The sequence below is a fragment of the Dasypus novemcinctus genome, unplaced genomic scaffold, assembly GCF_030445035.2.
Source record: "Dasypus novemcinctus isolate mDasNov1 unplaced genomic scaffold, mDasNov1.1.hap2 scaffold_259, whole genome shotgun sequence".
In the NCBI taxonomy this organism is placed as follows: Eukaryota; Metazoa; Chordata; class Mammalia; order Cingulata; family Dasypodidae; genus Dasypus; species Dasypus novemcinctus.
The window spans coordinates 135,522-147,013 of NW_026688225.1; the positions used below are offsets into that span (position 1 = coordinate 135,522).

Here is an 11,492-nt window from a genome sequence, read left to right on the forward strand (position 1 = left end):
GGGCTGGGTCTTACCCCACGTTCCAGATGGGGAAACTGAGGCTGCGAGCGGTGGCGGTCCCAGCCCAGGGTGGCCCGCGGTCGTGCCAGCCCGATGTGGCTGAGCGGGGGGGTCAAGCCGCAGACCCAGCCCGATGTCTGCCTGGCTCGGGCTCATTTTGGGGAAACTGAGGCCGGGGAGGCCGCAGCGGGGCTTGGGGACGGGCTCACTGTATCCTGCGTCGAGTTTCGACTTGGGGGAAGGACCAGATATAGGGGTGACCCAGGCCGAGAGCAGGCCAGGGGCTCGCTGAGTGACCCCAGCAGAAGCGGCCTGGACTCCCCGGCTCTGCCCCCCACCGACACTTATTAGGCACCTACTGTATGCCTATCGTCAACTCATAGAATCGCAGGCACACTTCTCAGAGAGGTTCCGTGAGGGCGTCTCCAGGGCCACACGGCCACCTACCCCAGCCTCCCCGGCAGCGCGTGGGACCCCCTTGGGGCTCCCCACCCCGTAGGGGTGCAAAGCTGGGCAGCCAGCGCCAAGCCCCTCACCCAGCGCCCCCCCCCCCCAGCCCCCCATGACATCCAAGATGGGAAACGCTCAATTCCAACCGAGAAATGGGGATCCCGCAGCGGCACCGGGGACCCCCCGGCTAGGACAGGTAAACTGAGGCCCAGAGAGGCCCCGAGACCGGGCCGAGGCCTCCTGGTGGCTGCGGGGACGACCCCGGGCCCACCGCCCTGCCTGCCCTCCGTGGAGCTCGCGGCCCCTTTAATGCCCCACCCCCCGCCCGCCTCCCTCCTCCCCTTGCAGGCAGACGCCGGGATTGCGCCGCTGCCGCCCGCAGGGACCGGCCCAGTCCTTCCGCGGGTGTGCGGGGAGCGCGGTCCACAGACGGGATGGTGAGTGGGCCCCGGGCGCGGGCATGTCCCCCGCTTCTGCGCGTGCCCCCGTCCTCCCCGCCCTTCCCGCCCTTCCCCGCGTCCTCCGCGCCCTCTCCGCGCCCCGGCCCTTCCCCCCGCCTATCCCCGTCCCCGCCACTCCGCTCGTCCCCCCGCGGCCCCGTTTGCTGCAGTCCCCTGGCGCACAGTCACCTTGCGCCGCCTCCCCGAGCAGCTCCTCCCTGCAGCCCTCCCCATCCCCCCTACGCGCAGCCCGGGGCAGGGGGGGGGGGTCCCAGAGAGGGGAGGGGGGGGCTCCGAGCCCGGGAGGGGGCGGCCGGGGGCGTGGGCGCCGCAGGAGCGTGTGTGGGGGTGTGGGCCTCCTCCTCCAAGCAGCCCTCCGCGATGATCCTGGCTGCCTGGGGGGGGGGCACCCCACCGCGGGGAGGAGGGTGGAAGGGTCCCCCCCTGAGTCCCCCCTCCCCGGGCGCCCCCAGGTGGGTGTTCGGGCGGCCCTCGGGGCCTGCGCGCTCTGGGCCGCGGCCTGGGGGCTCCTGCTGCGCGCGGCCCCCGCGGGGGCGCAGCGGGGCCGGAAGAAGGTGGTGCACGTGCTGGGTGAGTGGCGACTGCGGCGCGGGGGACCCCCCAACTGAGCCGAGCGCCCGGGGCCGGGGCTGGGTGAGGGGCGGGGGCGCCTGCGGCCAGGGTCTCCCAGCCTGTCCCCCCCTCCTCCCCGAGCCCCCCGGAGACCCCTGGGACCCCCTCCTCCTCCCCGAGCCCCCGGGGCCCCCCAGGGCCCCCTCCAACTCCCTGAGCCCCCCGTCACCCTCTGAAACCCCCTCCTCCTCCCCAAGCCCCCCCTTCGCCCCCTGGGGCCCCTGCCCGCACCCCAGCCCCGGCGCCATTGCTCTCTGGGACCCCCACCTCCCCAAGCACCCCAAATCCCCCGGGGCCCCCTCTTCCTCCCAGAGCCCCCATCACCCTCTGGGACCCCCTCCTCCTCCCCGAGCCCCCCGTCACCCTCTGAAACCCCCTCCTCCTCCCCGAGCCCCCCCTTCACTCCCTGGGGCCACTGCCCGCACCCCTGCCCCAGACCCGTTGCTCTCCGGGACACCCCCCTCCCCAAGCCCCCCAAATCCTCTGGGGCCCTTTCTTCCTCCCAGAGCCCCCCATCACCCTCCGGGACCCCTCCTCCTCCCCGAGCCCCCCACGAGCCCCCCGGGGCTCCTGCCTGCACCCCCAACCCGGCCCCGTCACCCTCCGGGACCCCCTCCTCCTTCCCGAGCCCCCCGGGGCCTCCTCCTCCCTGAGCCCCCCCCCGAGCTCCCTGGGGCCCCTGCCCACACCCCTGCCCCAGCCCTAGCCCCGTTGCTCTCCGGGCCCCCCCGTCCCTGAGCCCCTGTGAATCCCCCGGGGCCCCCTCTTCCTCCCAGAGCCTCCTGTCACCCTCCGGGACCCCCTCCTCCTCCCTGAGCCCCCTGAATCCCCCAGCACCCTGCCCGCGCCCCCTGACCTGGCCCTGTCACCCTCCGGGACCCCCTCCTGCTCCCCGAGCCCCCTGGGGTCCCCCAGGGCCCCCTCTTTCTCCCTGAGCCCCCCGTCACCCTCCGGGACCCCGTCCTCCTCCCTGAGCCCCCCGGGGCACCCTGGGGCCCCCTCCTTCTACCAGAGCCCCCTGTCACCCTCCGGGACCCGCTCCTCCTCCCTGAGCCCCCCGGGGCACCCTGGGGCACCCTCCTCCTACCAGAGCCCCCTGTCACCCTCCGGGACCCTCTCATCCTCCCCAAGACCCCCAGATCCCCCCCGTGTCCCCTCCCCGTCGCCCCCTGGGGCCCCCTCCTCCTCCCCGAGCCCCCGGGGCCCCTGCCTGTGCCCTGACCCTCCCCATCGCCCCCCGGGGCCCCCTCCCCCTCCCCGTCGCCCCTGTGTCCCCCGCCCGCGCGCTGACCCTCCCGTCGCCGCAGAGGGCGAGTCGGGCTCGGTGGTGGTGCAGACGGCGCCGGGCCAGGTGGTGAGCCACCGCGGGGGCACCATCGTGCTGCCGTGCCGCTACCACTACGAGGCGGCCGCCCACGGCCCCGCCGCCGTGCGCCTCAAGTGGTCCAAGCTGGTGGACCCGCTGGCCTTCGCCGACGTCTTCGTGGCGCTGGGCGCGCAGCGCCGGGCCTTCGGCAGCTACCGCGGGCGGGCCGAGCTGCAGGGCGACGGGCCCGGCGACGCCTCCCTGGTGCTGCGCAACGTCACGCTGCAGGACTACGGGCGCTACGAGTGCGAGGTCACCAACGAGCTGGAGGATGACGCCGGCGTGGTCGAGCTGGACCTGGAAGGTGAGCGGCGGGGGCCACTCCTGGGGCTGCGGCGGCCTTTATCTGGGGACAGTTTCATTTGTCACACTTGGGGGGGGCGCTCCCAAGTGCCCCAGAATACAGGACTTCCCCTGCCACGGAGAAGGACCTGGCACCAAGGGTCAGTCACGTCCAGGCTGGGAAGAGCGGGGGCCAGGGCAGGCTTCAGGCACGGTGAGATCCAGGCGCTCTGGCCTGCTTCTCCGGACGGTCTTGACGGAGCCCCCACAGCGGCCAGAAGCCCACCCCGCCTCCCCTCGTTTAGCAACCCAGTTTCCTAAGATTCCAGCTAGAGTCTCAGGGCTGCCTCTCATTGGCCGGGCTCGAGTCATGTGCCCAGCCCTGAGCCAATCCCTGGGGCCGGGAGGCGGGCTGTCCAGCAGCATAATCCCCGCTGCCTGGCTGGGGCGCCCAGGAGCGATTCCAGGGAGCTCTAACCCAACCTCGCGACAGGAGAACGCGGTCCGGCTTTCCTTTATCGGGTGTTTTCTGGGCGCCCATGTCTGCATGAAGGGTGTTATATTAGCCAAAGGGGCGCTGATGCCAAACACCAGAAACTGGTTGGTTTTAATAAAGGGTGTTTATTTGGGGTAGGAACTTACAGATACGAGGCCATAAAGCATAAGTTACATCTCACCAGAGTCTATTTGGAACGAGATAGCCACCGATGTCTGCAAGAGCTCAGGCTTCCTGGGTGCCTCCCTTCCCGGGTCCGGCTTTTCTCTGGGCTCAGGGTCCCTCCTTCCAGGGTCCGGCTTCTCTCTGGGCTCAGGGTCCCTCCTTCCAGGGTCTGGCTTCTCTCAGGGCTCAGGGTTCCTCCTTCCAGGGTCCGGCTTCTCTCTGGGCTCAGGGTCCCTCCCTTCCAAGGTCTGGCTTCTCTCTGGGCTCAGGGTCCCTCCTTCCAGGGTCTGGCTTCTCTCTGGGCTCAGGGTCCCTCCCTTCCAGAGTCTGGCTTCTCTCTCCTCTGGGAGCTGTCTTCCCCGGGTTCCAGTTTAAGGCTTCAGCATCGAACTCCAACATCAAATCTCCAACATCAGAAACCCCCCACTGTGTCCTTTGCTTTATCTGCGGGTCCCCACCCACCAAGGGGTGGGGACGCAATGCCCTACTGGCACAAGAAATTTACATAATTACTTAATCAAGTAAACCTCTGAATCCGATATAATCTAACTGGCCAGAGGAAAAGTTCAGTTTACGAACATAATTCAGTATTTCTTTCTGGAACTCTTCAATAATATCAAAGTGGCCACAGGCGTCCTGGCTTCTCCCGTGGGATTTCCCCCCCAAACCCTGGGGGAGATGGTAGCACCAGCAGGGGGGGAGCTGGCTCAGAGGGAAGAGGCGGGGCCAGGGCACATGCCAGTGCAGGCCGGGACCCTGGGGAGCTTGGCTGACCGTGAGGCCGAGTAGGGTCAGGTTCCCAAGTCTTAAGGACAGAGGGTGGCAGGGAAACCAGGCAATGCCAGAGATCAGATGGGTCTTCTCTCAGGGGCTCCCAGTCTGGGGGAGACATTCCCAGCTCCCAGGGGTCAGGACTGGACCAGAGGGCAGGTTCCAGAACCTGAGGAACCCAGAGAAAGGCCCGAACGGAGGAGGAGTGGGAGAGTTGGGTTTTGAAGGATGAGTAGGAGTTCAAAAGCTGGCCCAAGACTGGAGGGAGGAACAGGAGCCAAGGAGGTGGATGTGATTAAGAGTGTCGGGAGGATCTCAAGCTGGAGGTGAAGGGGAGACACGGGGAGGGCCCGGATCTGTGCCGGGGGTGGTCCATGCGTCTCTGTGTGCCTCGGTTTCCCCCGCCTGGGCTGACCCCGTGTCGCCCCCCCAGGCGTGGTCTTCCCCTACCACCCCCGCGGCGGCCGCTACCGGCTGACCTTCGCCGAGGCGCAGCGCGCGTGCGCCGAGCAGGACGGCATCCTGGCGTCGGCCGAGCAGCTGCACGCGGCGTGGCGCGACGGCCTGGACTGGTGCAACGCGGGCTGGCTGCGCGACGGCTCCGTGCGCTACCCGGTGAGCCGGCCGCGCGGGCCCTGCGGAGGCCTGGGCGGCGCCGGCGAGCGCGGCGGCGAGGGCGGCGGCCAGGCGGGCGTGCGCAACTACGGCTACCGGCACGACGCGGCGGCGCGCTACGACGCCTTCTGCTTCACCTCCAACCTGCCGGGTGCGTGCCCCGCCCCGCGCGCGCCCCGCCCCCGCCCCGCCCCCGCCCCGCCCGCCGAGGCCCCGGCTCCCGGCCCCGCCCACCCGGCCCCGCCCACCTGGCCCGGGCCCGCCCACCCGGCCCCGCCCACCTGGCCCGGGCCCGCCCCGGCTCCTGGCCCCGCCCACCTGGCCCGCGGCCCGCCCCGGCTCCTGGCCCCGCCCACCCGGCCCGGGCCCGCCCCGGCTCCAGGCCCCGCCCACCTGGCCCCGCCCACCCGGCCCGGGCCCGCCCCGGCGCCCGGCCCCGCCCACCTGGCCCCGCCCACCCGGCCCGGGCCCGCCCCGGCTCCCAGCCCCGCCCACCTGGCCCGGGCCCGCCCCGGCTCCCGGCCCCGCCCACCTGGCCCGGGCCCGCCCCGGCGCCCGGCCCCGCCCACCTGGCCCGCGGCCCGCCCCGGCGCCCGGCCCCGCCCACCTGGCCCGCGGCCCGCCCCGGCGCCCGGCCCCCGCCCACCTGGCCCGCGGCCCGCCCCGGCGCCCGGCCCCGCCCACCTGGCCCGGGCCCGCCCCGGCGCCCGGTCCCGCCCACCTGGCCCGGGCCCGCCCCGGCGCCCGGCCCCGCCCACCTGGCCCGGGCCCGCCCCGGTTCCCGGCCCCGCCCACCTGGCCCGGGCCCGCCCCGGCTCCCGGCCCCGCCCACCTGGCCCGGGCCCGCCCCGGCGCCCGGCCCCGCCCACCTGGCCCGGGCCCGCCCCCGGCTCCTGGCCCCGCCCACCTGGCCCGGGCCCGCCCCCGGTTCCTGGCCCCGCCCACCGAGCCCCCGGGCCCGCCCCCTGGCTCGTGCCCCCGGGTCCGCCCCCGGTTCCTAGCCACGCCCACCTGTCCCGCGGGCCCGCCCCCGGTTCCTAGCCATGCCCACCTGGCCCGCGGCCCCGCCCACCTGACCCTGGCACCGCCCCTGGTTCCTGGCCCGCGGCCTGCCCCCTGGCTCCTGTCCCCGCCCACCGTGCCCCTGGGCTCCCCCCCCCCCGCCTGTCCCTGGCTCCGCCCCTGGCTCCTGTCCCCGCCCACTGACCCTGGCACCGCCCACCCAGGCGAGCTCGCCCGGGCTCTGGCCCCGCCCGCTTATCCTGGCCCCGCCCACCTGGCCCAAGGCCTGACCCTGGCGCCGGCCACCCGAGCTCTGGTACCGCCCATTTGGAGTTAGACCCGCCCACCTGACTGCCCGGCCTGCCTGGCTGCCCGAACCCGGCCCTCCCACCTGGCCTTGGCCCCGCCTGCTCCACCTGGCCCCGCCCACTCGCCCCCTACTGACCTCCTGCTTCCCGGGCCCTGCCCTCGCGCCCTGGGCACTCACACCTGGCCCCAGGCCCCACCCACTCCCCCGGGTCCGCCCACTTGGCCTGGCCCCACCCGCCCCCGGGCCCGTCCACCTGGCTTCAGGCCCCGCCCGCTCACCCCGGGCCCCGCCCTCCAGGTTCCAGGCCCCCTCCCGCTCCCTCCTCTTTCTCCCGCCCACTCGCCCCAGGTCCATCCACCTGGCCTGGCTCCTCCTGCCTGCCCCGGCCACGCCCAATCACCCGGGGCCCGCCCACCTGACCCTGGACCCGCCCCCCTGGTCTCCGGTCCCGCCCGCTCGCCCCGGGTCCCGCCCCCTGGCCTCCGGTCCCACCCCTCGCCCGGGCCCCGCCCCCTGGCCTCCAGTCCCGCCCCTCGCCCGGGCCCCGCTCCCTGGCCTCCAGTCCCGCCCCTCGCCCGGGCCCCGCCCCCTGGCCTCCAGTCCCGCCCCCTGGGCCCGGGCCCCGCCTCTAGCCCCGCCCCTGGCCTCCAGTCCCGCCCCCTCGCCCCGGGTCCCGCCCCCTGGCCTCCAGTCCCACCCCCTAGCCCCGGGCCCCGCCTCTAGCCCCGCCCCTGGCCTCCGGTCCCGCCCCTCGCCCGGGCCCTGCCCCCTGGCCTCCAGTCCCGCCCCTCGCCCGGGCCCCGCCCCCTGGCCTCCGGGCCCCGCCCCCTGGCCTCCAGTCCCGCCCCTCGCCCGGGCCCCGCCCCCTGGCCTCCAGTCCCGCCCCTCGCCCGGGCCCCGCCCCCTGGCCTCCAGTCCCGCCCCCTGGGCCCGGGCCCCGCCTCTAGCCCCGCCCCTGGCCTCCAGTCCCGCCCCCTGGGCCCGGGCCCCGCCACGTGGCCCCGCGGGGGTGCAGCGTTGGGGGGCGCGCGGGGAGGGCAGGCGCCCCGCGTCCCGGGCCGGGGTCGCGGGGGCGGGGTGGGGGCGGGTGGGGGCGCCCGGGGCGCGGCGCGGGCCCTGACGGCGCGCCCCCCGCAGGCCGCGTGTTCTTCCTGAAGCCGCTGCGGCCCGTGCCGTTCGCCGGGGCGGAGCGCGCGTGCGCGGCGCGCGGCGCGGCCGTGGCCAAGGTGGGGCAGCTCTTCGCCGCGTGGAAGCTGCAGCTGCTGGACCGCTGCGCCGCGGGCTGGCTGGCCGACGGCAGCGCGCGCTACCCCATCGTGCGCCCGCGCGCGCGCTGCGGCGGCCCGCGGCCCGGCGTGCGCAGCCTCGGCTTCCCCGGCGCCGCGCGCCGCCTCTTCGGCGTCTACTGCTACCGCGCGCCCGGCGCGCGCGACCCCGCGCCCGGGGGCTGGGGCTGGGGCTGGGCCGGCGGCGGCGGCTGGGCCGGGGGCGCGCGCGACCCCGCCGCCTGGACCCCGCTGCGCGTCTAGGCCTCGGGCGCGGCGGGGGCGGCCGGGGCGCCGGCCAGCGCGCTGCGTCCCCCGCACGCGCCACCCCTCTCCCCTGGCGGCTCGCCACGCCCCCTGGACATAGACCACGCCCCATGGGGGGTCCCTGGGCGCTGGTCGCGCCCCCGAAGTTCCTGCATTTGGCCACGCCCCCTGAGATCCCTGGGCGCTGGCCACGCCCCCTGAGGGTCCTGGTTTTGATCGCGCCCCCTAAGGTCCCTGGGCGCTGACCGCGCACCCTGAGGTCCCTGGATTTGGCCACGCCCCCCTGAAGTCCCTGGACACTGGCCGCGCCCCCTGAGGTCCCTGGGCGCTGGCCGCGCCCCCTGAGGTCCCTGGGTTTGGCCACGCCCCCTGGGGGGTCCCTGGGCGCTGGCCACGCCCCCTGGGGTTCCTGGATTTGGTCGCGCCCCCTGAGGTCCCTGGCTTTTGTCACGCCCCCCGAGGTCCCTGGACACTGGCCGCGCCCCCTGAGGTCCCTGGATTCGGCCACGCCCCCCGAGGTCCCTGGATTCACTGGCCGCGCCCCCTGAGGTCCCTGGACACTGGCCACGCCCCCTGAAGTCCCTGGACACTGGCCACGTCCCCCGAGGTCCCTGGACACTGGCCGCGCCCCCTGAGGTCCCTGGCTTTGGCCACGCCCCCCGAGGTCCCTGGGCGCTGGCCACGTCCTTGGAGACCCCGCGGTCACCGACGCCACCCGGAAGCGCCTGGAGACTGGGCACATGCCCTCTTCCCGTCCCCTGGCCACCGGACGCCCCCCCCTCCCCAGGAGTGGGGACAACGGCCCTTTCAGGGTCCCCAGGTGGCCCCGTCCCCTGGTGGTCGCCTGGGGGCGGAGGCTCGAGCACGCCCCCTCCATCCCCGTCCCGAGCCCCTCGAAGTTTCCAGGTCACCGGGGACAGCAGCCCACCCCCCGATCCCCCAGGACTTGCGCGGTCACACAGTGCGCCACGTGTCCCCGCCGGCTCGAGCCGCCAGCCGCGCGCCCCTTCCCAGGTGGGCGGATCAGGTCCCACCTGGAGGCCGGCCCCCCTGCCCCGGCTGTCACCAAAGAGACCACCGCCCCCCGGGCCATCGGGCCCACCCCCCTGTCGCTGTGGACGCCGGTCACCCCGCTGCCCGCCGTCGCCAAGGCGACCGGCCCAGCTCCCACCTGTCACCTGGAGCACACGCCCCTCCCGGCCGCCGCACCCGCTGTGACCACGGAGACCGCACGCTCGCCTCTCCCGGGGCCGTCCCGAGACCCCCAGCACCGCTTCCCGCTGTCCCCACCGCGGCCGGCGGCCTTGGGGACCACCCTTCCCCCTCCTGGCCCTCGGCCGCCCCCCTCTGTCGCCATGGCAACAGGCCACCCCTTCCCTGCCATCCTCCGAGCCCCCGGCGGGCTTGGGCCGGCACCGCCGTTTCCATGGAGACAGAACACCTGTGCCCCCTAAGGGCCCGCCCCACATGTCGCCATAGAGACCGTCAGCGTTGTCGCCATGGCAACCGACCTCCCAGCTCTCAGGAACCCCCTCACCGTGGCCCGAAAGCCCCTCCCCCAGACGCCCCCCCCCCAGCCCAGGTACTGTCCCCAGGCAGGGGACGCCCCGGGATTTGCACGCTGTGCATGAGACCCCCCGCGACCCACCTGCCCCCCACGACGCTCTGAGGCGGCGGCGTCGCAGCTGCCGCGCGGGCCCCCAAAGCCCCGAGCCCCCCTCTTCCTCTCCCAGCCCCCAGCCCCCTTCTCACCAAACCCCAGAGCCGGTCAGCGGCCTGGGGGCGCCACCCCTGGACGAGGCCACGCGGCCGAGGGAGACCCCCTTCCCGGGGCTGGCCTGGAGCCACCGCTGGGAAACCGGGCGGACCGGGGTTCGAATCCCGCTTCTGCCTCTTGCTCGCCGTGTGACCCAGCGGCCGAACCCCTCTGAGCCTCAGTTTCCCCTGTCGACGGCCCCAGCCAGGCTCTCGAGAGCCCCTCACCCAGGGGGAGCCCCCAGCGGGGCCCGGGACCCCCTTGTTTCCTGGGGTGAGCAGGGGGAATTCCTTAATAAATGCACTTTGATGAACGAAATGTTTCCCGATTGGGGCGCCGTCACCGCCTGCCTCCCCCAGGCTGTCCCCCCAGCTCTGCCCTTCCTCCCCTCTCCCTTGAGCCACGTCCCGTGGGACCGGCCCCTTGTCAGCCCCCCCCCTTGTCCACTTCGCCCCCAGATCCAGGGGCACCCCTCGACACCAAGTGGGGGACCCTGGGTGAGGCGTGGCACTGGGGGCGCCAGGGGGACGGGGAAGTGGCAAATATTCCCCGGGGTCGGGGGTCCCTGGGATACAAAGAAAGAAGAGAAAAAGGTGGACGAGCCCGACTCGGTTGCAGGAACGAGGGGGGCGGCGTAACCCGTGCTCGCCGTTCTTACTGCGCGGCACAGAAATTCTAGAACCTTCGGACCCTTTGCGGGGGGCTGCCCCGGCTCCAGCTGGGCCTGCGCGGGATTTCTGTCCTCCCGGCTGGCATCCTCCCCGTCCCCTGCACCCCGGAAACCCAGCTCCCTTCCTTTTCAGCCCAAGAGGTGGGAAGGCCTGGCTCCGCCCCCCCCCCGTGTCAGCCAATGAGCGCTCGACCCGGTCTAGGGGGCGTGGCCCTGGGATATGCACCTGCTGAGCTGTGGGTGGTCGCATGGGGTCTCCGGGGCTACGAGGCCCGGAACTGAAGGCTGGGAGCCTGGAGCGAGCCCTGCCTGAAGCCTGCTTCAGAAAAGCCTCCCTCGCCGCCCTCCACCTGTGTCCACCCTGCGAACAGTCCGGCGTCTTACCTGTCCTCGCAGGTAAGCACACCTGCGGGAGAGCCTGCCACCCCGTCTGCAGGCGACAGAACGGACGCGCCACCCTCTCAACCGTTTCAGAGTATGGAATTCAGCAGCGTTTGGTACTTTGCAGGATTGTGCTCCCACCACCGCTCTCCACGTCCAGAACTTTTCACCCACCGGAAGGAAAGCCCCACCCCGTTAAGCCGTCTCCCCCCACTCCCCTGCACCCCCAGCCCCAATCTGCTTCCTAGGTCACCCCCCACTCCCCTACACCCCCAGGCCGAACACCGATCTGCTTCCTACGCCCACGGATTCGTGGATGCTGGACATCTCACGCATTTTCCTAGCAGTGAAACGTGCCTGGCTGCATTCGCTCAGGGTGACACGTTTGCAGTGTGGACCAGCACTTCGTTCCTATTTGCGGCTCAATACTATTCTACAGTGTGGACCAGGGAGTGAACCTTGTGTGGGGGAGGCAGGCGCTCAACCACTGGAGCGACATCCGCTCCCCAGTGAGAGTTGGTTTTGGTTTGTTTTTTAGGAGGTACTGGGGATCGAACCCGGGACCTCGTACGTGGGAGGCAGGCGCTCAACCACCCGAGCCCCACCAGCTCCCCAAGCGTTTA

The 11,492-nt window shown here is 73.3% G+C and overlaps 1 protein-coding gene across 1 annotated transcript; it reads left to right on the plus strand.

Annotated features, from left to right (window-relative positions):
- Window positions 1-93: 93 nt before the first annotated feature.
- On the plus strand, window positions 94-8,059 carry HAPLN4 (hyaluronan and proteoglycan link protein 4). The gene is made up of 7 exons (XM_058292727.1): window positions 94-256; window positions 557-646; window positions 799-887; window positions 1,364-1,481; window positions 2,831-3,193; window positions 5,037-5,369; window positions 7,668-8,059. Exons 1-7 carry the CDS (start codon window positions 94-96, stop codon window positions 8,057-8,059), a joined length of 1,548 nt encoding a protein of 515 aa, XP_058148710.1.
- The last annotated feature ends 3,433 nt before the right edge of the window (window positions 8,060-11,492 follow it).